General features: G+C 43.6%; 2 protein-coding genes across 12 annotated transcripts in view; one reads left to right on the forward strand and one right to left on the reverse strand.

Annotated features, from left to right (window-relative positions):
- Window positions 1–382: 382 nt before the first annotated feature.
- Window positions 383–2,293, reverse strand: ARL11 (ADP ribosylation factor like GTPase 11). Of its 2 annotated transcripts, none has more exons than XM_004775240.3 (2): window positions 2,174–2,293; window positions 383–1,329 (listed from the first exon to the last, which is right to left on the reverse strand). In XM_004775240.3, exon 2 carries the CDS (start codon window positions 1,309–1,311, stop codon window positions 763–765), a length of 549 nt encoding a protein of 182 aa, XP_004775297.1. In that variant the 5' UTR covers window positions 1,312–1,329; window positions 2,174–2,293; the 3' UTR covers window positions 383–762. The 2 variants fall into 2 exon arrangements, with proteins under 2 accessions (XP_004775297.1, XP_004775296.1); XM_004775239.3 differs by having other exon boundaries at window positions 383–1,471.
- A 22,583-nt stretch (window positions 2,294–24,876) lies between these two features.
- The window catches only part of RCBTB1 (RCC1 and BTB domain containing protein 1), a 52,242-nt gene continuing 51,895 nt past the window's right edge, over window positions 24,877–25,223 (forward strand). For 8 of the 10 annotated variants that reach the window (XM_045080583.1, XM_004775241.3, XM_045080586.1 and 5 more), the window contains exon 1: window positions 24,877–25,010. The gene's annotated coding sequence lies outside the window, so the exon portion shown is untranslated. Of the gene's footprint in view, window positions 25,018–25,223 lie in introns of all 10 variants that reach the window. The other 2 variants (XM_045080580.1, XM_045080582.1) reach the window with 1 other exon arrangement.

Consider the following 25,223-nt stretch of genomic DNA (forward strand, 5'->3'; position numbering starts at 1 on the left):
GTTCATAACTAAAAACTTAGTGCCATTTGCCCAAATTCAATGCTCTACCTGTTTGTTAATTGAATGAAATCCTTGACTGATCTTTAAGGAAAGATAGGTACTGCACAGAGAAGAAAGAAAAAAAGATAAAAATGAAGCATTTTATAAAAAGACCAATACAAGATGATACAAGGTAGAGAAGAGTTCATCAGAGCCAGAGAAAAGGATACATTTTGGAAGGCCCCAACTCCCAGCCTCTTGCCCAGGGTCAACTGCCCCAGTGAAATTCTAAACCATGAGGACAGAATCTCCTACCCAACTCTGCTTGCCCTGGCTGCTTATACGCAGAGTGATCATCGCACAAACCCAGGGCACCAGGGAAAAATCACTCCTAACATCGTGACGATGTCCAGATGATATTTTAATCTGATTTTGAAACCTTTCCCTCTGTGAATTTAGGTCTTAATTGTAATGCGACCATTCATTGTTCTATTACAATTGCTCAGTTCACCCTTGGTAATGAGTTATTCAAAGAAGCGTGTTGAGGCGTTTTTCCCCCTTAGAGTATTATTATTCAAAGAATAGTTAGTTTTCAGCATAAACACTAGTGACAATAAGCCCCAAGAAGAAAAATATCCTGTCCAAGCACAGAAGGACTTCTTTGACAAACTGAGTTTCAGATTCTCAAGGACCAGCTGCTGCTTTCAGTTCGTATGGGCACAGACACGCTGCTCGGCCCGGACCCAGTCTTCTCGCTCTCCCCACTCCCTGCCGCACCTGCACTCACGTGGAAACACAGTGGCAGCGGGATTTCAGGAGCCTTCTCAAGCTCTGCAGGGCCTCGGGCAGCCCGGCCCCGGTGAGGGCACTGCAGGCCCGGAGCTCCCACCTGCGGTCCTGGAATCTCTCCAGGCCCAGCCTGTCTCTGATCCCAAGCAGCGGCAGAGCGCCAGGTGCCTCCTGCTTGTTGGCCAGCACCAAGAAAGGGACACTGGCCATGTGTGGATCGTTCAGGACTCCCACGAGCTCAGCCACTGCCTCGGACATGCGTGCTTCATCTGTGCTATCCAGAACATACACGAGGACATCCGTGCCTTCCAAGTAGTCCTTCCAATTGGCCCTCAGCTGGGTCTGCCCCCCGACATCCCAGATTGTCAGAGACACGTGCCCTGGGACTTTGAGCGGCTCCACGTTGAAACCAACAGTGGGTAGGGTCTCCACCAGCTGGTAGCCCTTCAGTTTGTACAGGAGCGTGGTCTTGCCAGCTGAATCGAGGCCTATCATCACCACCTGGGCTTCGGCCTTGTGACCTCGGGAATTCACAGAACCCATGGCGGCCACTGCTAAGCCCTAGGGGAGAGAGGCCAGGTGCACACATCAGCCATTCTTTTCAAGAGGAACACAAATCCACGCAGGCACCTGGAAGAAGAGCCTCTCCTCCAAAAGTAGGAAGCGTCTTTACAATGTCAGGTTTCAAACACGGGCCTGGGCTCTGAAAGGGCCAGGAAGTAAGGGCAAATGAGTCACCAGGAGCTGATCTATATCAGGAAGGGGGGGGGGGGAGGTGGGAAGGGGGCTGTGTCAGGGAAGGGCTCCCTGGAGGACGCCCAACAAGGCATCCACATTCCTTGGTAGTTAAAGCAAAGAGGCAAAAGGAAGCTCATTCCAGTTAGATAAAACCTAGTTCAGTAGGAATGACCAAAAGATGTCTTCAGTTCCTTCTAGTCTGTGGCTTCCCACCTCTGTTTTCTTCCTATAAACCTAAATCCTGAAGTGGAAGCTAGCTCCAGTTCCACGCACCAAGTGAAGAAGACAGTCCGCCTGGGTAACTTGGGTGGCCGTTGGTGCTCCCCTCAGGACCAGCACTGTGTCCTGCAAACAGTGGCTATTTCAAATAGGGTTGCCTGAGGACAAATTTAGGAGTCACAGCCAGGTGGTTTCTTCCATTGCCTTATCAGGGTACATTGCCCATAGAGCACGACTCACATTTTTTATTTAGAAATGGCCAATTTCTAAAACCAAGACCTCTTCCTGACCTAGGGGAAACCTGGCTGGGACTGGGGAAGGGACATCTCTCCCCGGGCGGGGGAGGGGGGGGGCGGGTAGTGGGGATATTTCGGCTGTCCCTGGAGGGAAATAAGACAGGCTCCGTTCATTCCTCAGGCCAGCGGGGGAAGAGGGAAAGTAAAGTTACCTCCGTGTTCTTAGACTGCGGCCGAAAGCTCCTCCTCTGTGGCAGTCCGCTCGCATGCAGCTGCTTTCTGCGCGGCGGTGGTGTCCCAAGAGCAAGAGGAGAAGGAACTGTAGTGGCGGTGGCTGGTTCCCCTTTTCTGCTTCCTTCCGCAGGTGGTCGGGGCGGGGCGGGCTCCACAGCCCCTCCCGCGGGGGACCGGCTGCACGGACATCCCCAGCCGCTCAGGTCTTGGTAGTGCCCAGCCTCGCACCAACCCCGTTTCTCAGCAGCTCAGAACACATTTCTTGATAGTATTTTATTTATTTATTTATTTATTTATTTATTTATTTATTTATTTATTTTTCTGGAGCCTGGAGATTCTTTTGCTTGCTTGGACCCTACAGGTTTTTAAAAACTGTCTAAGTATGATTAAAACACTCTTTAAAAAAGTAACTATGTTGAAGGCAAATGTCAAGAATTTAAGAGTTGTGTCAGTGTGGTGGAACTGTGCGCAATTAGACTTACTGCTTAATTTTTTTTGGGGGGGGGGCAATGTCATCGTGTTTTTCCAGGAAACAATGATACCTCCAGAAAACACAGTTTTTTAAAAAAAATTATGGCCAAACAGAAGCCATTGATTCTGCAATTCTCCAGTGGGCGTCTGCAGTTGCAGTGACATGACTCTTGGGACCAGTCACATGTGTGCGGTACTTTCCGCTTTCCCAGGCATTATTCCGTTAAAATGGCAAGAATTGAGTTGGGGGTTATGACTCTCCTGTTTTACAAATAAAGAAAGGGGCTCAGAGTAAATAATTTGCTCAAGATCTTGCTGGGATTTATTCCTCTCCTCCTCTTCTAGCGTGTCTGCTACTCACCGAGGAAGTGCTTTGTAGAGAGCGAACATCCTGTTGGAATTGTCCTTGCTTTCCTTAGGCCCGGGTATTTTATTTTATTTTAAAGATTTTATTTACTTATTTGACAGAGAGAGATCACAAGTAGGCAGAGAGGCAGGCAGAGAGAGAGGAGGAAGCAAGCTCCCTGCCGAGCAGAGACCCTGATGCGGGCCTCGATCCCAGGCTCCGAGATCATGACCTGAGCCGAAGGCAGAGGCTTAACCCACTGAGCCACCCAGGTGCCCCAGGCCTGGGTATTTTAACAGGAGGGAGCTGTTAGGAAAAGTCAGAAACACCGTGTGTTATGTGTACCACTCTGTTGTTAACTGCTGTTACGGTTGCTTAGTTCTTGGAGGTACCTGTGTTGTGGGCTGTAGTCGTTTTACAACCAGACCGGGCAAGTGGGAATTTACAGCTAAAATCGGGGAGGGGTGTCAGCAGATGGGAAATTACTGAGCAGGAGCATCAGGGGTCAAGAGGGATTCTGGTTAAACTGACCCAACAGGATTCTTGCTGAAGACAGGCCAGGTGGCCAGACATCACCTGTGGGATGGTGGGGCTGAGGAACGTGATCAGATTTTGAAGTGATTAGATATTAAGGGCAGGGCATTCTGGTTAAGAGGTAGGAGGGTTCTAAAATGGTATTTTATAAGGAAGTGTGCAGATGATCCTAGAAGACCTTTCAGGAGTCTGACTAAAGTTTAACCAAGCAAAGAATCTTTGTCATTACCCAAGAGCAGTCTCCAAGCATTAAAGAACTGTCTGGAGGAGGACTTGTCCGCCTAATCCTCATCTGTGAGGCGGGGAGATCAGACCAAGATGACACTCAGTCTTGTCCAGCTGATGAATCCATGGGGATCCTGGCATCCTGGCAGGATTGATTTGCAGGAGGACCAGGATGGGCAGAAGATAAGGACATGGAGGCCAAGGTTAAGACGTGCCTGGGGCGCAGTTAAGAGGGCAAGGTTGCTATTACTCTGATTCTGGTTCCTTCTGTGTGAGTCCTGGGAAGAGAGAGAGAGGTACACAGGAGCTGAAGAAGCTGCTGACTTGGAGAAGAAAGCCTGGACTAGGTACTGTAAAGTTTAGTTCAGCTCAAATATCTTATAGGACAATGGGATTTTTATGGAGCAGCTGTAAGCAAAGCTTTGTACAGGCTATTGCATGATTTTTTAATTATTTATTTTTAAAGATTTTATTCATTTACTTGAGAGAGAGATTTTATTCATTTACTTGCAAGGAAAAAAGCAGAGAGAGAGAGAGAGAAACAGGCTCCCTACTGAGCAAGGAGAGTGACATAGGGGCTCTATCCCAGGACCTTGAGACCATGACCTGAGCCACAGACGCTTAACCCACTGAGGCACCCAGGTGCCCCATCACATGATTAAAAAAAAAAAAACAAAAACAAAAACAGAAAATAACTCTTCAAAATGCATCTGCATGCCTTATGAATGGGAGAAGTCAGCATCATTTTTGTGTGTGAAGACTAGGACATCGTGTATCAAAATTAGATACAGAATATATTGTAGACTCTTAAACTGTCTTTGCTTTGCATTATAAATTGTATTTAGAATTATTACCATTCTGAGTGCCTTGTATTTTACATTTACAGCACAGCTCATCTTCCAGAACTTTTCTATTTCTAGTTTCCATTTTATTGGTAACACCATCTCTTTTTTGTTTTGTTTTGTGTGTGTGTGTGTGTGTTTACCGCCCCCTCCTTATAAACAAATGAGGAACCTGGCAAAGTGGGGGGTGAGGGAAGAATTTCCTTGCCTATCTCTCTTTGCTCTCCCTCCAAACAGAAATAGTATCTCTTTCTCTCTCAAAAAGAAAACAAAACCAACAAAAAAAACGCAAGAGGAAAAGGAACTAGCAGTTGGGGGTGGGGGGGGAGTGTGCCTTCTGGAACAGCCAGCTGAGAAAGATCAGAAGGATGTAAGCTCTGCACCCAAGCAGCTTCAACTCCTGACTAATGCATTTGCAGCATTTGCAGGAGTTTCCTGACACGGAGGGGGAAGAGCCAACAGTGGCCAGAGACTGCCTCCTGAACGTATGCAAGGAGGATGATGCGGAGGCCAAGACAGAAGTGGGATGAGCTCCCAGCGCCTCGGAGCCGGTGCTGGTGCCCGTGCTGGTGCCGGTGCTGGTGACCGGTGACCGGTGACGGTGAGCTGCTGCTCTTTATCCTCCAAGGTTGTTTCAAAATGCAGAGTAGGTCCTCAGCAGCAGCTGCTCTTGGATCAGACCCGGTTCCTGAACTGGATAGTGTATTTTTAGTTGGCAGGGGAAAAAAAAAAACTCGATTAGGAAGGAGGTTGGAAGGTCACTTCATAGCTAGAAACTCAAATCCACCCTTGAGACTTCTCTGTATTTCCCAGATGAGTGCTTTGATTCTCTTCTTTTTATAAACAAAATTATGGAAGTAATAATGAATATATTGTTTCTCATTTGGGTGTCAAACAATGTAAATGTCTACAGGACAAAATTCTTAGGTTCACTCTTTTCTCTTTTTCTTTTTTTTTTTTGTTTTGTTTTGTTTTTGAGAGGGAGGGAGGGACAAAGAGAGAGAGAGAGAGGAGGGGTAGAGAATCCCAGCCAGTTCATCCCCAAAGTGGAGCCCCCGCTCCCCACCAGGGCTCAGTCTCACAACCCTGAGATCATGACCTGAGCCTAGTCAAGAGTCATGTATTTCACTGACTGAGCCAGCCAGGCGCCCCTTAAGTTCACTGTTCTTTAAAAAAAAAAAATTATTATTTTAGAAAGAAAGGGCAAGAGTGAGTGGGGGAAGGGCAAAGGGAGAGAGAGAAAATCAAGCAGTCTCTGCACTATGCATAGAGCCCAAACAGGGTTCGATCTTATCACCCTAAGATTATCACCTGAGCCGAAATCAAGAGTCAGACATTTAATCAATTGAGCCACCCAGGTGCCCCAAGTTCACCCTTTAAATCACTACTTCCCTCCTCTGAGGTAATCAGGATTAGTAGTTTGACACACATTTTTGCAGTGATCTTCTATATATACTTATGTTTTAGAGCACACACCTCTATTTTACTGTTTATTTTTTGTTTGCATCTTTTAAATGTAACTGTGATATTGGTAGCTTGTCATATTGAACAATACATTTATGAGATCTTTCCACATTAGTATATATCCTAACTCAGACACACTTACTCTTTTGTTATTTTTAAATAGGATTTTATTAAATAATGAGAAGACCTCAAGAAATACAAGAAGCATAATGCTAAAATATTCATAGATTAAATTGTATGATTCTGAGATTAATTTATAAATAATCTAGCAATGGAGAAGTAGTAGCTTGGATATAAGATTGGCCCTAAACTGAAAGCTGTCAAAGCCAGGTCGACAGGGGCATATTATATTAGTCTCTATGTTTTGCATACCTTTGGAATTTTATGGAGTAAAATATGAAAAGCAAATGTAAGAGGCATATTCCAGTTTGCCAAATGTGTGATTCTGCCACAGCTCACAGGCCCCTGGGTCTCCAATGAGTTGTCACACTCCACACTTCTTCTGTAAGAAGTCAAAAGTTGCCTTCTCCAGAATCTGCCGTGACCCCAGCTAGTGTAGGTTATTTCTGCTTTATCCTTACCACGCTTCGTGTGTATACAAACACAATCCACACAGTCACACACACATACTCCTACACTAAACGAATTATCTTATTAAGCTGAGATTTTAAAGACATAGCAGTCATCAGTTGAGCCCCTAATCTGTATCATATACAATGTCTACATGTATTTCATTACTCCTCTCAACAACTTTGAGAGGTGAGGCTATTTTGGTCCCCTTTTATAGATGTGGAAACTGAGGCTAAAAAAGATGAAGTAATTTGCCCCAGCCTAGTGTTTTTCTTTTGTATTCTCAATTTTCTATAATTTTGTCAACTTTTTAAATTTTTTTTTAAAGATTTTATTTATCTATTTGAGAGAGAGACGGTGAGAGAGAGCATGACCGAGAAGGCCAGAGGAAGAAGCAGACTCCCTGTGGAACTGGGAGCCTGATGCAGGCCTCGATCCCGAGACTCCAGGACCAGACCCCAGCCAAAGGCAGTCCTCCAACCAACTGAGCCACCCAGGCGTCCCTTGTCAACTATTTTTAAATAAATACATGCAAAAAGTGATCTATACAAACACTGAGAAGCAAGTAAAATCTTACGGATAAGGAACATTGCCCTTCTTAGATGAAAATAAACTGAAGAGAGTGTCTGGGTCATGGTCTGAATTTGGCTTCCTTGGGAGTTTTGTTACAAGAGTCCCTCCTGGGGCAGTCAGTGTGCAGAGGCATGACAGACACAATCTTAGGAAGCATAGGGCTTCCCGCAGTTGGGGCAGCGAGCACGCCTTGCTGGTGGGCCCAGTACTGGCTATCCAGTGGGAACATGGTCAGTAGGAATGGATTGCTCTGTATATTCTACATCAACCCCACTTTCCACTCAGGAATGAGCAAATCAGACTACTTCTTGGGGTGAAAGGAGTAATGTCATGTGGTCCTGTCTGTAGGGCATGGAGAAGAGGGGAGAAACTTCATTGCCACATGATCAAAGCCCACCCAATACAGATAAGAATTCGAGCCAAGGGGAACCTGGGTGGCTCATGATTCCAGGGTCCTGGGATTGAGCCCCACATTGTGCTCTCTGCTCAGCGGGGAGCCTGCTTCCTCCTCTCTCTCTGCCTACTTGTGATCTCTGTCTGTCAAATAAATAAATACATACATAAATAAATAAAAGGAATTTGAGCCAAGCTTGCCTGGGAATTTTTTCTTCCAGGTAAAGAGAATATAATGACTGCAGATAGTTTGGTGATAAGAGTCCTTATTGTGTCTATGTCTTAAGTCATACCACTTCAACTTGAACTAGGTCTCTACATCATATGCACATCTCCTTTGAGATGCCCTTGACCTCTGTCCTGTGTTGGATCCTCTGCTTTTACATCCCAGATTTTCCCCTTTCTTGGTTTTCTTGGTTGTTTTGATGGAGCATACCTTCAGTAGCCTCTCAGATGCATGGGAGGTACGTTTTTAGACTTTGAATCTTAAAATGTCTTTTTTAAAACTCTAACAATTTATTAATGGTTTGTTTGCATATAAGATTCTAGGACAGAAATCATTTCCTTTCAGGACTTAGAAGGCATTGCTTCACACTGCTGCTACTGAGAATCTGAAACCAGACTACACTCTTGATCCAGCGTTTGTGACTCTTTTTCTTTCGGGGAGCTTACAAAATCTTCACTTTGTTCCAAGAATTCTGAAATTTCAACTAAATTGTCATGTTGTGAAAGTTTGTGTGTTTTTAATATTTCCCCCTTTTCTTTTTTATTCTTCCCTTTTATTTTACTATATTTTTAAATTTACCTTTTTGGTTTTGTATGAGAGAAATGTTAAGAAGATTTACAAACCAAAAGGTTTTAAACCTTTTTACTTGGTATGAGTCTATTTTCATCCATTATGCTGGAAACTCAGTGGGCCCTTTCCTCTGCCTCTTACTGCTAGAAGTAAGTTACTTTCCATTTTGGAACGTCCTGAAACTTCCCATCCATGTTTTATGTTCCTTCTTTTTGGAATTCCTATTATTTTGTTGCTGAACTTTAACTTATTCTCTTATTTTTAAAAAAATTCTTTTCTGGGCCTCCTGGATGGCTCAGTCCAGCAAGCATCTGATTCTTTGTTTTGGCTCAGGTCATGATCTCAGGGTTGTGAGACTGAGCCCCGTGTTGGGTTCCAAGATCAATGGGGAGTCTGCTTGAGAGGCTCTTTCTCTCTCCCTCTGCCCTTGCCCACCAATCTCTCTCCCTCTCAAATAACTAACTAAATAAATAAATAAAATCTTTAAAATACGTATTTTTTCTTTCCCTTCTTACATCTTTACCTTTTCACAGTACTTTCTGGGAGATTTCTTCAATGTTATCTTTCAACCCTTCCATTGTGTTTTCTTTTCATTTATTATCCCTCTTTTTCCCCTCCATCAGCTGTCTTTTGTTCCATGAGGTTCCATGGAACCAGGAAGAATGGCCATAGGAGACCCCAAAGTGGAGGACATGTGGTAACAACCAGTGGGTTTGTGCTCTATTTTCTGAATTACTGAAGTCTGCCTCCTTCAAGGTCACATGCAGTCTGTTTCCCAGCATGGAGCCTGCCAGCCTGCTTTTACCTGGATCAATGTGTGCAATAATTACGCTGGGGACAGATGAAGGTGCACAGAACATTTCCCAACATAGATCATACAGTGGGTTATAAGCCTCAGTAATTATAAGAGTTGAAATCACACTGAGTATACTCCTCTGTGTGACAAAAGTGGGATTAGCAATAAACACTGGAAAGATATCTGGAAAGCCCCCAATTTTTGGAAATTAAACAACCTATTTCTAAATAGCACAAAAGTCAAAGAAGAAGTTGTAAGGAAATTAGAAAATATTTTGAGCTGAATAAAGATGGAAATACAACAGAACCAAAATTTGTGAGTTATAGCAAAACCACTGGGAAATTTATACATTTAAATGCTTATATAATAAAAGAAGAAAGATGTAAAGTCAATTAACTAAGTAAGAGGAAAAAAGAAAAGCAAACTAAATGCAAAATAAGAAATAAAATAAGAATGAAAAGCAATTAAATAGAAAAAATAGAGAATATGAACACAGTCAAAAGTTGATACTTTGGAAAGACTAATAAAATCAATAAACTGTTGATAAGGCTGATTAAGAAGAAAACAAAATCATGAAGAATTAAAAAAGGGACATCACTATCAAAAAAACTGACAAAGAAGATATTATGGGTAGTCTTATGCCAAGAAAACCAATAGCTTAGATGAATTGAATAAATACTATTTGTTGAATAAGCTATCTTTTTTCCTTGGCTAACTTGAAATATTACCTTTCTTGGGGCGCCTAGGTGGCACAATTGGTTAAGCATCTGACTCTTGATTTTGGCTCAGGTCATGATCTCAGAGTTGTGAGATTGAGTCCCATGTCAGGCTCCACACTGAGCGTGGAGCCTGCTTGGGATTCCCTCCCTTTCTGCCCATCCCTCCTCCTTCCCTCTAAAAAAAAGAAAGAAAGAAATATCACCTTTATTGTACATGAATTCACTTACTGACACCCAGGTATGGGTTTGGAAGCTTTTACATATCATATTACCGTATTTGCTCTAAGAGTAAGTATTACAGTAAACCAATGGGAAGTTGCATCAACTTTTCTGACCCAGCCTCAGGGGGCCACTCCTGCTGCATTTGATTGGTTACAGGCCAATTTTAGGTTAGTTTCAGTTGTATAACATAGTGATTTGACAATTCTGTACACTACTCCTTGCTCACTGTGAATAGTGTAGTCACCATCTGTCACCATTCAATATTATTACAATATTTTTGGTTATAGTCTCATCCTGTACTTTTCATCTCCATGACCTATTTCTTTTACAATGGAAAGTCTGTACTTCTTAATCCTCATTGTCTATTTTATCCGTCCCTCCACCCATCTCCCCTCTAGCAACTACCTACAAACTTGTTCTGTGAATTTAAGAGTCTGTTTTTCCTTTGTTCATTTGTCTTGACTCTTAGATTCTACATAGAAGTACAATCACAGGGAATTTATCTTTCTCTGTCTGATATATTTCACTTACGGAAATGTTCTCTAGATCCATTCGTGTTGTCTTAAATGGTAAGATCTCATTTAAGAGATCTTTTATGGCTTTTATGGCTGAGTAATATTTGTGGAGAATACTTTTTTAAAAATTATTTTTATTAACATATAATGAATTATTAGCCCCAGGGGTACAGGTCTGTGAATCGCCAGGTTTACGTATTTCACAGCACTCACCATAGCACACACCCTCCCCAATGTCCATAACCCCATCACCCTCTCCCTAACCCCCCCTCCCCCCAGCAACCTTCAGTTTGTTTTGTGAGATTTAGAGTCTCGTATGGCTTGTCTCCCTCCCAATCCATCTTGTTTCATTTTTTCCTTCCCTACCCCCCACAACTCCCCACCCTGCCATCAAATTTCTCCTATCAGGGAGATCATATGATAATTGTCTTTCTCTGATTGACTTATTTCGCTCAATATAATGCCCTCTAGTTCCATCCACATCATTGCAAATGGCAAGATTTCATTTCTTTTGATGGCTGCATAGTATTCGTGTGTGTGTGTGTGTGCGCATGCATACACATATATGTGATATATATGTAATTATTATATATATATACAAATATATACACATACATATATATCACATCTTCTTTTTTTTTTTTTTTTTTTTTTATTTATTTTTTTTTTTAAAGATTTTATTTATTTATTTGACAGAGAGAGATCACAAGTAGACAGAGAGGCAGGCAGAGAGAGAGAGGAGGAAGCAGGCTCCCAGCTGAGCAGAGAGCCCGATGCGGGCCTCGATCCCAGGACCCCGAGATCATGACCTGAGCCGAAGGCAGCGGCTTAACCCACTGAGCCACCCAGGCGCCCTGACTCTCCGTCTTCTTAGGGCTGCTCCATTTACATTTGAATAGCCCATACGTACCTATTGCACAACTGGGAAATCTGCTTTCTCATCTGGCTCACTGATTAACTTTTGAGTGGGCTGAAAATAAGTCCTCCTCATTGCTGAGTTTGTTTCCTGGTTTGTGAAGCACTGAAGTAACCTCTGGTAAACATGTGTCTGAGCCATGTTTTAAAAGTTGGTCACCCCTGTAACAGGTTTAGAAATGTTGCAATAATTTTAGAATTAGATGAAAGAATGTATCTTGAAATTAAAAAATATATGTATAATTTGAATTTGGTGTGAATTTCTTTTCTTTCTTTCTTTCTTATTAATTTTTTAAAAGATTTTATTTATTTATTTGACAGACAGAAATCACAAGCTGGCAGAGAGGCAGGCAGAGAGAGAGAAAGGGAAGCAGGCTCCCCGCTAAGCAGAAAGCCCGATAGGGGGCTCCACCCCAGGACCCTGAGATCATGACCTGAGCTGAAGGCAGAGGCTCAACTCACTGAGCCACCCAGGTGCCCCTTAGTGTGAATTTCTTACCAGGCAGCATCACGTATAGGTTGGTTAGTAAGTAAACTAGAAGCAAAGGAAAGAAATTTAACAGACTGTAGGTTCAGGCCCGCGCCACAAGGTGGCAGGCTTACTCTCTAGTCTCCCTCTTCAGGCCCAAACGGGGAAAAACAATCTTAAAAAAGAAACAAATCTTAACGTTTGGATTTAACTACCTAAAACCACATATTTTAGGAAGGTAACTTTTAGAGAGGATGACTTAAGTTCTTAGTTTGTCAAGATCGTATATTCAGGGATGCTTTGTGGCTCAGTGGGTTAACCATCTGCCTTCAGCTCAGGTCATGATCCCAGGATCCTGGGATGGAGTCCCACATTTCCCATTGTGATCCTCTTTGCTCTTTCAGCTTCTGCAGGTTTCTCATGGAAGCCACTTTTGAAGATGGTGGAACGACAACGCGGAAGGAAACTTGGCCCCCAAATCGCATCTTGGAGGAGAGCTTTGTGCCTGTTAGGAACCATCATTTTGAATGCCCTATGAGTGAGAAACAAACTTCTATTTTGTTAAGACACTGAGATTCTGGGGCTTATCTATTATGACAGCTAACATCAACTAAAATAGCATGTAGAGCACTTAGCACAACACCACACACAATACCTGCTTAATAAATGTGAGATGTTATTAATATCATGACTCTAAATATAAACCAGGAGGTGCCGGGTGGCTCAGTCAGTTGAACTTCTCACTCTTGGCTCAGGTCATAATCTCAGGGTGGTAGAATCAAGCTCCATGGAGTCTGCTTGCTCTCTCCCTCTGCTCCTCTCTCTCACTCATAAATAAATAAATAAAATCTTGTTAAAAATTAATAAATGTAGAGGTGCCTGGGTAGCTCAATCAGTTAAGCATCTGCCTTTAGCTCAGGTCATGATCTCAGGGTCCTGGGATCAAGCCCCTCATTAGGCTCCCTGCTCATCGGGTATCTTGCTTCTCCCTCTCCCTCTGTTCCTCACCCCCTGCTCATATTCTCTCTCTCTCTCTCTCAAATAAATAAAGAAATAATCTTAAAATAAATAAATATAAGCCAAGAGCCTAAAACTCTGGACTTCAAACACAGCAATAGTATGGAGAATCTTCTGCAGTATATAAGATCTGGTTCTTTTTCTTTTTCTCTCTTTTTTTTTTTTTTTGAAAGCTAGAGAAAGTCTAAGAAATAAAGTTGTGTGTGGAAGCAGTAAAAAGCTGAGCTACTTGTGTATGTAATTTGCAGAAAGTCATGATTAATATTTTGCATTTATATTTGCTATTTTTTTTGAAAAATTAACCAGATATAAAAGAAAGAAAATCAAATAAAAAAATTCAAGTTGGTACTGTCTTTAAAATAATATTTTAAAATTTTCTTCCTTGTGATGATATTAGTGTTATGATTCAGTGATTTCTCTCTCGGTATATTATACAATGCTTACCTTTTATATTAAAAATGTTTTCTTTCTTTGCTCCAACACTTTTTGATTTTTAGTACTTTTATTTTTTCATTTTTAAGATTTTATTTAAGATTTAAGATTTTATTTAAGATCTCTACACCCAACGTGGGGCTCAAACTCACAATCACAAGATCAAGAGTCCCACACTAAACCAACTAGACCGCCAGGTGCCCCTTCAGTGCTTTTATTAATACCTATTCTCAGTTTTCTCTAATGAAATTCTACCTCACATAAAGCCCAAATCAAATTTCATGTACTCAGTCAAAGTCCTCCAGGATATCCTGGTTGGCAGGGGTACCACTTGCACTGAACTGTCAAATTTTTAAAAAAGATTTATTTATTTATTTGTGAGAGACCTAGTGCAAGCACAGAGTAGTGGAGGGGCAGAGGCAGAAGGAGAGAGAGAATCTCTACCAGACTCCTTACTAAGCACGGTACCCTACACTGGGCTCAGTCTCAGGACCCTGAGATCATAACTGAGCCAAAACCAAGAGCTGGACGCTTCAAGGACTGAGCCGCTCAGGCTGTAACATTATCCAATCCGAGGCTCCTACCATTTGCGGTCTTCTGTGCTAGAGTTTATTTTCAGGTGGTTTATATAGCTTGTTTCTCCTTAATCAGACTGCAAGCAGTTTGAGGACAAGAGCTATGTTTTTTTGGTTTTACATTGCCCACAGAAAATAGTCTGTGCAGTTATTGATAATCAGCTCATTGGTTTGAAAGTCCCAGGTTTATGAGATTTCCTGTAACATTTTAGTATCTATCTTCCAAAGAGCTTTATAAGAATAAAAAGTAATAACTCATAAAATTTTCTTCAGAGATAAATAATAATTTATAGTTGGGGGACAATTGTGGGAAAGGAGGTATTTTAATGGTCAGTGGTTTGGGTTAGAGGAAATTTACAAAGAATAAATTAGTGCCTGATGTTCCATATTGAAATGAAGATAATTTGGTATGTATTATTAAGCTTACTTTGCTTTTTGCTTTTTTTGTCCTTCATCCTAACTCAAAAAAAATTTTTTTGGAGGGGGATGCTTGGGTGGCTCAGACAGTTAAGTGTCTGCTTTTGGGGGCGCCTGGGTGGCTCAGCAGGTTAAGCCGCTGCCTTCGGCTCAGGTCATGATCTCAGGGTCCTGGGATCGAGTCCCGCATCGGGCTCTCTGCTCAGCAGGGAGCCTGCTTCCTCCTCTCTCTCTGCCTGCCTCTCTGCCTACTTGTGATCTCTCTCTGTCAAATAAATAAATAAAATCTTTAAAAAAAAAAAAAGTGTCTGCTTTTGGCTTGGGTCATGATCCCAGAGTCCTGAGATCAAGTACCACTGCTCAGCAGGCTCCCTGCTCAGCAGGCAGACTTCTTCTCCCTCTGCCTGCCACTTCTCTTGCTCGTGCTCTCTCTCTGACAAAAATTAATAAAATCTTAAAAAAAAAATTTTTTTTAAATAGGCTCCATGCCCAGCATGTAGCCCAATATGGGGCTTGAACTCATGAACCTGAGATTAAAACCTGAGCTGAGATCACCCAGGCTCCCTCCTATTTACTTTTTAAGTTTCTTTTTGTTTGCATGTTTGCTTAAGATGTTTACTTTAGGGGCACCTGGGTGGCTCAGTGGGTTAAAGCCGCTGCCTTCGGCTCAGGTCATGATCTCAGGGGCCTGGGATCGAGCCCCGCTTCAGACTCTCTGCTCAGTGGGGAGCCTGCTTCCCCTTCTCTCTCTGCCTGCCTCTCTGCCTACTTGTGATCTCTCTCTCTCTCTCTCTCTGTGTCTAATGAATAAATAACATCTTTTAAAAAATTAAAAAAATATGTTTACCTCGGGGCGCCTGGGTGGCTCAGTGGGTTAAGCCGCTGCCTTCGGCTCAGGTCATGATCTCGGGGTCCTGGCATCGAGTCCCGCATCGGGCTCTCTGCTCAGCAGGGAGCCTGCTTCCCTCTCTCTCTCTCTCTGCCTGCCTCTCCATCTACTTGTGATTTCTCTCTGTCAATAAAAAAAAAAAAATGTTTACCTTAAACATATTAAAAGTTATAGCTGAAAATGTTTTACATTTTATTTTCAATATCATAAGGACTGTAGAATGTTTTAACTCTGAATATTGCCTTTCACCTTCAATTTGATTGCTAGTTTCATCCTGTGTTTATTGTCTAAATTTGGTAATTTTCTGTAATCAGTGTTTACTTAGATTTGCCATTGTTCTATTGATTTCTTTACTCATCATTGATTCTTGCATTCTGATCTTTTCTTCCAGGTTTATTTTTCTACCTTCTGGGTCTGTGAGTGGGAAATTCTCTTAGTCTTGGTTTGACGATATCTTTATTCTTACCTCTGAATGCTAGTTTTGCTGGATAGAGAATTCTAGATTAACAGATATTTTCCTCCACCCTTTGAGGATATTGTTCCATTATCCTCTGGCATCTACTGCTTGTGACAAGAAGCCAGCTTTGTCTATATATCAGTCTTTGTAGGCAGTGTGACGTTCAGGCTCATCCCAAACATTCACAGAACCCAGGGCAAAATTACAAGCGGAGGCCCATGTACAATATGTCTAAAAAAATTTAAGTTCCAAAAACAAGCAAACAACTTGTTAAATAAAGTATGTTCTATCCTCCTATTTTGACAAATACAACTTTTTAAGGACCCAGATGACCGAGCCTTGAATTTAGGATTCTTGGAATCCTGGGGGCCGGTAAGGAGAGATCACCACCCAGGCCCCTGCCTCCCAGCTCACCCTCCATGGTTCCCAGTCCTGGCTCCATCCTTTACCACCAGGAGCTTCACACACATGTCTGTGGACATTCCATTTCCAAGCCCCACAAACAGCCTCTTCCCGGACACCCCATGGTCCTAAGTGTATGAAATCTGTTCTTGGGGGTTGGACATAAGGAAGAGGCCCATGAAGGTTCTGGAAGTGGGTCGGAGCTGTCTGGGCAGGGAATCCTACGGTTTGGGGCACCTGGAACGTGGTTTAGAGGAAAGGGGCAAACTTCAGGTCATGTTTCACGACATTGTAATAAACTCCTTAATGGTTTCCTCTCATCCAACCTGTTCTCTGCAGTGTATCAGAGAGAATTTTTAAAAAAATAAACCACAGCATTTTACTCTGTCCTAAAAATATCATTTAAAAGCCTCCTATTGCGTTTGAAAGAAAATCCTTTAAAAGACTGCAAAGCTCTAAGTGGTACTTCAACACACCAAGTTCTTTGGGAAAAGCCTCATCCAAGAATCTCTCTTTCTGAAACATCCTCTCTCTCCTACCTGCTCCTCACATGGCCAGCTTCAGTCTATTGTATGGTTCCTGGCTTAAATGCCACATCCTCTCCAAGTACCACTTCCCTTTATTTGCTATTGTTTATTTCCTTCAGAGAACAAATAACAAATGTATTCACCTGTTTGTCTTCTCCTCCACACTGTCATCTGCCCAGGGGAGACTGTCACATGTAAGTCAACTCTGAGATGGAGACTAGCACGTAGGAAGTTATTAGGGAGTATTCTAACCAACCCCAGTTGAGAACAAAAGAAAGCAAGATAGGGGCCCCCATTGGGCAGCGGACCCCAGAAAGAGGCCCATCTTTGGGCAAAGCAATTCTCTTCAGCCAAAGCACTTCCTCAGAGGACTGACATGTCTGGTCTGGACAGGGCAGTAGTACAACCGATGGTCCATGCCTTGTGCAGATGTGCTTTCCTCACATGAGTTCTGAAAGTAGCTTCTTGCAGAACTCCCAACGGACCTGTGCCCTGGAGAGAAACTTGTAAAAGGAAGGTTAATAGGATGAACGACACCCCCCTGCTGTTGTAGCTGGCATTAGTCTGCAAGCAGTACTCATCCCCTCTCTCTTCTGCAGTCCGTTTTAGATTCTCCTCACTGTTGATTAGCACCTCTGAAGATTTAGGTGACTTACCTAGTGGAGTGACAGGTTCTTAAAACTGGTGAGTTCCAGTTCCTGTTTATCATGTCCTTCTTGGGCTGCAGCTGCTGCCCTTGTCCATTTGCCATCAACATTGCACAAGTACTAAAAGATGCCCTAGTTATTACTGGGACACCAAACATATGCCTCCCTGTCTCCACCGTGTAATCGTAGCTCTACTGCCTCTTAATAACAAGAGTCAACTACCTCCATGAGGACCTTTTGCTGGCCTGCTGGAATTGGGCCTGAAGGCCCAAAATGCTGGGTGGTGGTATAGCTTTAAGTTCACTGAAGACTCTTGCTGTGTTTCCTGGTATAAATATTTCCCCTGTGGGAACCAAGAACTTTAAACCTGTGATTATACTTGTGAGGATGAAAAGCACAAATTCCCCCAAGTGGGTCACTGGGATTGATGGTATATAGAGACTCTTCTGCTTCAACACCTTTGATCCCTCTCGCAGGTGTTCTTCTGTGATGGATACAGCATCATCCAATGGTGACTGATTCAGAGCATGACTGCACCTTGGAGGGTGGCACTTTATTCATGGGATATCATCTCCAAGCTGGTACTTCAGCCAAGCTTTCTGGGTGGTATGCCGTGGGATGGGTCCCAAGTGGATTCCACAGCCATATGCCCACTGCCACATCTCCTCTGCTATGCAATGGGTTCCTTGATTGGATGCAATGATATGTGGGGTGCCATAATGGTGGATCAAATACAACGGAAGCCCTTGGACAATCATGTTGGCTGAGGCTCAGCAGGCAGGAAGGGCAAACCCATAGCACATGAGTCTATTCATGCTGAAATGAATGACTGCCTCATCCAGGGTGGGAGGAGTCCAATATGGTTTCCTTTTCAGCAAGGGGCTGTTTGGTATCTTCAAGGGATTGAGTGTCAGTATTGAGTGTCAGCAATGATTCCTGTTGCCAGCAGGACAGTGGGAGATCATGCTGCTGGACCCATGTATAGCTTTCCTCCTTGTTACCATGTCTTCTCTGTTCATGAATCAGCTGTGCCAGTACTGGGGTGGCTGATGGAAAGGCTGTCTGACACTTTAAATTTTGGCTAACTGGCTAAGTCATTCTACTTGGGTGTATAATGCTTCTTCAATGGTAGATGCTCTCAGAATCTGTGGAGGAAAGCCATGGAAGCAAGATTGGGCAGAAGGAGAAAATGAGCTTCAGTACGGTCACAACCAGGGCTCAGCCACCTTGTGGGAGGTTCTGAAGCTAGGACAATTCTTTAGAATTTTCTCTTATTGAGGTGAGGGAGTTTGGTCTTAACCATCCCCCACTGATCAGTCATTTCTTGCAAGCTGCTCCTACAAGGGGCGTGATTTTGGATAAGGTAGCATTCTGAGTTAAGAAAATGACTGAAGAGGTCTGTCAACGCATAGCTTTCTTAGAAGCTGGGAGAGTAAGTCCTTCAGTCTTAAAGGAGAGATAGGCTGGTAGAGCATAGCTTCCAAGAGAGAGATTGTTACTGTTTTTTCACCAGGATATACCCAAGTTTAATATAGTGTTTAGCACACAGTAGGCATTCAAAAGATCTTTTTGAATAAATAAATTACTGAAATGTCCTGCTTTCTTAGTTTAGAGTATAAAGGTCACATCTCATCCTACTCTCTAACATTTTACTATGAGAATTTCAAAATTTAAAGGCACATACAAAAACCATTTCCCAGATTTAACATTTTGTCGTATTTGCTCTCTCTTTTCATGGATAAGTATATGTACAGTATCAATTTGGTTTTTTGTTGTTGTTGTTGTTTGATAGTTTGCTGAACCATCTGCAGAATTCATGACACTCTGTCCTTAACACTCAGGCATGCATCTCATATCAATAAGGATATTCTCAATATTACTGTGATCATATCTGAATAAATAACAGAATGCTTTAAAAATCATCCAATATCTGGGATGCATGGGTAGCTCAGTCACTTGGGCCACTGCCTTCAGCTCAGGTCATGATCCTGGCGTCCTGGGATTGAGTCCCGCATCAGGCTCCTTGATTGGCAGGGAGCCTGGTTCTCTCTCTGCCTCTGACTGCTTGTGCACGTGTGCTCTCTCTCTCTCTCTGACAAATAAATAAAAATCTTTTGAAAAAATAATCCAATATCTAATATTCAGCCCATATTAAATTTCTATGATTCTCCACAAAAAACTGTTACAGCTTTAAAAAAACATTTCAACCATGATTCCACCCAAGGTTCATGTATTACATTTGAATATCTCTTTCCTTTAGTATCATTTAAACTGGAACAGTCACCCTCTCTCTTTTCCCCAACAGACTTAACTTTTTGAAGAGACCAAGGCTAGGAGTACTCTTGTCCCCCATTCTGGATTTGTCTGATTGTTTCCTCATAGTGTCATTTTGTTTGTCCCAGGTAACGTCACCTGCAATATTCCAAACCAATGAAGTTAACCCCATCTGAGAATATTCCCACTACCCCCCATCATCAGCCTTGCATCACTGCAGGCAGTCATCAAGATACATACTAATACCCAGAGGATCAGTCCTGCTTCAGAGTCCATTGCAGCCAAAAATCTAGCTCCCTGGAAGATAAAAGACCTCATAACTCCTCCAGAAGCTGGTGGCTTCCTAATGAACCATGTAGCTCCTGATGGTGCTGCCATAGCTAGATGAAGGTGGCCCCAGGACCCCTGATGATGAATAAAGGAAATATGGCACTGTCAGTTCAGGTGGATGGTGCAGGGGTTCTATATTAACAAGCTCTTTCATCTGACCAAGGACAAGGAAGTAACTTTAAACAGAGTGTCTTGGATCAGTTTTATGAAGAAAGTGGTCTTATGTAGAAGCATCACACACACAAGTGCTATGCTTCAGAGGGTCTCACACCTGATCTAGGGAACAGAGTAGGTTTATGTCTTTATGTCACCTGTTCAGCATAGCATCGGCCTCAGTGCAGGGGAAGAAATCAACCTGCAGAGTACTTTACTACCTATCCAGTGCTAAGACACCTGTTTGCTTATTTATGTGTTCTTGGGGTGATAGAAAAATGGAATTAGCATAAACATTCTTTTCCAATTCTCCATTACCATTTTGCTCAATCTTCTCCCTTCCCTGTTTTATGTTTATTTATCCCAACCATAAGAGCAGAAATTATCCCCAAAGTAGTTTGGTTGATAATAATTGAAGTTGTAAAACTAATTGTGACTGATCATGTTTACCTGTCCAGTTAAGCTAATGGAAAATCAATTGGTGTTTGGTTGAGTGTCCAGCTCTTGATTTCAGCTCAGATCATGATCTTCAGGTTGTGAGATAACAGGAAACCTTCCTCCGCTCCCTGCTCAGCAGGGAGTCTGCTTGGGATTCTCTCTCTCTCCCTCTCTGTCTGCCCCTCCCTCCTCACCCTCCCTCCTTACACCCTCTTCCTCTCTCTCAAATAAATAAATCTTAAAAAAAAAAATCAAGGTGGAATCTCTTTCTAGGTAGATTCTATATTTTTGTAGCATCTATAAAATCACTTAGAATCCTAAGGCTTATGCCATCCTCGACTCTCAAAGTAATTATATTGTTTTTGCAGCTGTCAGGACAGATGTCTGTGTATTACAACCATGTATTACATAAACAGGGAAGCAATCTTATATAGGGACATAAATGTTCCTTACTTAGCTGTTACAAGAGTTGATGGTTTTCTTGCTTCTTCTTTTTTTTTTTTTTTTTTTTTTTAAGATTTTGTTTATTGAGCAAGAGAGAGAGTGAGTGCATGTGAGCAGGGAGAAGGACAGAGAGCATCTCAGGCAGGCTCCCCACTGGAACATGGAGCCTGATGCAGGACTCAATTACTCGATCTTGAGATCATGACTTGAGCCAAGAGTCAGATGCTCAACCAACTGAGTCACCCAGGTGCCTCATTCTCTGGCTTGTTTCTCTCAGTCTTGACCAACCACAAGAAAGGAAAAGTTGGAGACTTTATTAAAAACAGCTCCCAGCTGTTTTTATTCTCTCAGAAGAACTAATATTTAAATCTTTGAAGACGTAACTGAAATCTCTTTTAGTTTTGCTTGCCCAACATTAAGAACTTTCCAGTGGCCTATGAAAAACAGTGTCTGCCTAAGGGACCTTCAGAAGATTTTTTTTTTTAAACATTTTTTTTTGAGATTTTATTTATTTATTTGACAGAGATCACAAGTAGGCAGAGAGGCAGGCAGAGAGAGAGAGGAGGAAGCAGGCTCCCTGCAGAGCAGAGAGCCCGATGTGGGGCTCGATCCTAGAACCCTGGGATCATGACCCGAGCTGAAGGCAGTCCCCAACCCACTGAGCCACCCAGGCACCCAGAAGATTTTCTTGACAAAGAAGATTGTTTAAGAGGTGTGCCATCAAGTGTTAGCTAGTCCAGCTGAATGAAGTGGCATGGAATTGGCTGATCCACACCTGGCCAAATTGAGACTCACAGAAGAGCACACTGGAGGAAAAGGGAGCAAACAAAAGATGATATTCTAATTTTCCATTTACTGAGAGATTACTTTTTTTTAATTTTATTTTTTTGACACAGAGAGAATACAAGCAGGGGCAGCGGCAGGCAGAGGGAGAAGCAGGGTCCTGGCTGAGCAGAGAGCCTGATGTGGGGCTCAATCCCAGGACACTGGGTTCATGATCTGAGCCAAAGGCAGATGCTTAACAACTGAGCACCCAAGACATAAATCTTTAAAAAGAAATTCTGAAGCTCCCAATTGTAATTAGAATTGTTCTCCTACGTCCCACTCTACCTTAAAGCTTACACTAACTGTATTTCATTAGGGTAGTGTTTTTCTTTTTTAGAACTTCATTTATTTATTTGAGACAGAGAGCAAGAGAGAGAGGATGAGCAGATGGAGAAGGAGAGGCAGACCACCCCCCAAGCAGAGAGCCTGATCTGGGATCACAACCTGAGCCAAAGGCAGATGCTTAAGCCACCCAGGCACCGCTCATTAGGTTCTTGACGGATACTTTTTGCAAGCATAGTCCTGTCTTAGCATGAACACTAAGAGGGGTTTCCCTCCTCGCTGGGTAGAAACTGGGTAGAATCCAGTTTCTTCCTTAAAGTATTACCTGTAAATTGAGTTATTTTGCCCAGTAGTTTAAAGTGCTCTAAAATAATCTTGTTTGGGACAAGTAATTTTGCTACTTTTAGATAACAATTACACAGAGCTTTTGAAGTTGGAAAGAAAAAAGTTAAAAAATCACCTAGCACTAGTCCACAGGCCAATTTTAGGTTGAGAGTCTATGATTTGTCTGAGGGAAAGTTAATGCAATAAATAACACTAATACTAATAATAGATCAGTCTTTCAAGTACAGCAATGTTAACCAATTAGGTTTTCTTTGTCCCAGAGGTAAACGAGATCGCCAATTCCAGCTATATAGGGTTGCTCACTTTTCCTAAATAAATAATACTGTTTCATGTCTTCCTACCTTTGAACACACTGTTCTCTCTTCTGGAAGGCCTTTTTCTCCCTTCCATCGAACTACTACATGTCCTCCAAATTCATTTTCCCAGGAAGTTTTTTTCCTGGCCTTCTAACAGTGGTCCTTCCTTCGCGTTCACCTGGCATACTTTTCATGCTGTACTGGAATAATGAAACAAACTCCATATTCCTTGAGATCAGCAACCACATCTTATCTAACCTTTTATCCTTAAAGATGTTCCAAGTATAGCATCTAGCACATGATAAGCAGTGAGAGTTCAGGAAATATTTGATGACTCAAATCCCAAACCTTAATAGTTTTCTCAAATAGGCTTTACAGAAGCTATTTTGATCAATAGCGTAAAGAAACTGACTTCAGTTTTTGTGTGTGGATTTTTTTTTTTTTTTTTTAACAAAGCGCAGAGGGAGTAAATCCACGGACTGTTACTACCTTGGTAACAGTGGCTACGGAGGGTTTACTATATTGACCTTCACTCAGGGGATTTTGAGGGCACTGTATTAAGCCCAGAAGTCCTGTTTCAAAGACTTCATAATCTAAGGAAGAAGATAGCAATAGACAATTCACCTCTTATACAAAAGGTACAGTACATTTCTAGGCAGTATGAGACTTATATATCAGAATACATAGTTGTCAGGAAATCGGGAAGAAGTTACTGCAGACACTGTCTGAATGAATTTTAAGTGCTGAAGCTATTGAAACAGGGAAGAGGATGCAGAGAAGGAAGACAAGAGTAGGTGGTATTTGATCTGGATTTTGAAAGATGAGTAGGAGACTGATGAGTACCTAGGGCTGTTGTTAAAAATAACCGGAACCCCACAATAGTTAAAGCAGTAAAACAGATGTTATTCAGGAACTATTGGCAATAGGAGAAAAGAGACTTCAGTATTCAACTGGGCTTGATCGCACTATTGTAATAGTTTCTGAATAAAACCTGTTATAATGCTTTAAGTGACTCTGATTTTATTTAAGTGGGAAGGGGTAGTGACTGCAGAGAGTGGTGAAGGAATGAATGACTGCAAAGGTGAGTAAAGCAATTTAGGGAAACAGTAATCCAGTGAAAGCTGAGTAGTCAAGGAAATCGGGAATTCTGTGGAGCCAGAGCCTAGAGCACTGCTGAGCGAGTGCCGGAAGATGCGAAAAAGCAGCCTTCTTCTAATGGATTAACTTAGAAATGTTTTTCTGTTTATTCAGGGGAGTTCAAGTGGGAAAGGTAAGTTTGAACAACATTGCTTAGAAAGTTATGCCGGTAGGTTTGGACTTCAGCCTGCGGCCTATGGAGCCAACTGGAGTTTTCAAAAAGGCTGTACATACAGTACTTTATTATAAAGATGACTGCGGTCTCAACAGAGGACACGCTGGAGCAGCATCAAGCAACCCCGGCCTCAGTTTACAATTTATAATAAGAAAAGGGTTGGGTCATTTGCTGTCTTAGGTCCCTTACGACCCGGGGGCATGCTTCCGCGGTAGGTCAGCCTTCCTTGCCTCCCCTGGGCCCTATGCCTGCCTCCCTCCGTCCCTCCTCCAGATCCCGGGGCACTTGCCGCGCTCCCTCCCCTCCGGCCTAGCGCAGCTGCTCTCGGACGGGTAGGAAAGGGCGGGGGGAGACAACTCTGGAGTTAAACGAGCCTCTCCTCCGAAACCCTTTGTCCCCAGCAGCCCCACCTGGGGAGCGCAGAGGGAGCAGGGCGCGCCACCGGGCGAGGAGAGCAGTCTGCAGTCGCTTTTCCGTCCTGGGGCGCTCGCGGAGGCTGGCCGGCCGAACCCACGGCTCCACCAGCCCTCGGGGAGAGCGGCGGGAACCAGCCCCTCGAGCGTCCACGGCTCCCTGAGACAAGAGCCTGCGAGTCTCGGCGGTCACCGAGCTCCACCGCGACTCTCCTCAGAGACCCCCGCCCTAGAGCCCAGACACACCGGCCCGCGGCCCCCGCCTGTCAGGAGGCTAAGCCCGGGGTCGCCCGGCGCGCGGCGTCGACGTCACGTGAGGCGGCCCGGCCACGTGACCCGGCAGCCCGGCCCCTGGCGCCCGCCCCCCGCTCCTCCCCTTCGCCCGGCGTCCCGGCCGCTGCTCGCAGGCGACTCTCCGGCCCGCGGAGCTTCGGAGCTTCCCGCGGCTGGGCCCGGCGGGACGGCGTGAGACAGCTGCTTGGCGTCCCAGGTAGCCGGTGAGGCTCGGGCCCGAGCTCGCGGGGGCCGCTTCCGCCCCTGCCCCTCTGCTTGCTTCCCTTCCCGACGGGCCGGGCTGGCGCGTCCCGTCTTGCCCGCTCCCTCCCTCCGGCTGCGGGCCTCGGCCCCCCGGGCCCCCGGGCCCCCGGGTCCCCGAGCCCCCGGCGGCGGGTCCGCGGGGCGCTGTGTCCTGGCCGCTGTCTGC

The sequence above is a fragment of the Mustela putorius genome, unplaced genomic scaffold, assembly GCF_011764305.1.
Source record: "Mustela putorius furo isolate JIRA1106 unplaced genomic scaffold, ASM1176430v1.1 tig00000461_pilon_pilon_pilon, whole genome shotgun sequence".
Taxonomy (NCBI): domain Eukaryota; kingdom Metazoa; phylum Chordata; class Mammalia; order Carnivora; family Mustelidae; genus Mustela; species Mustela putorius.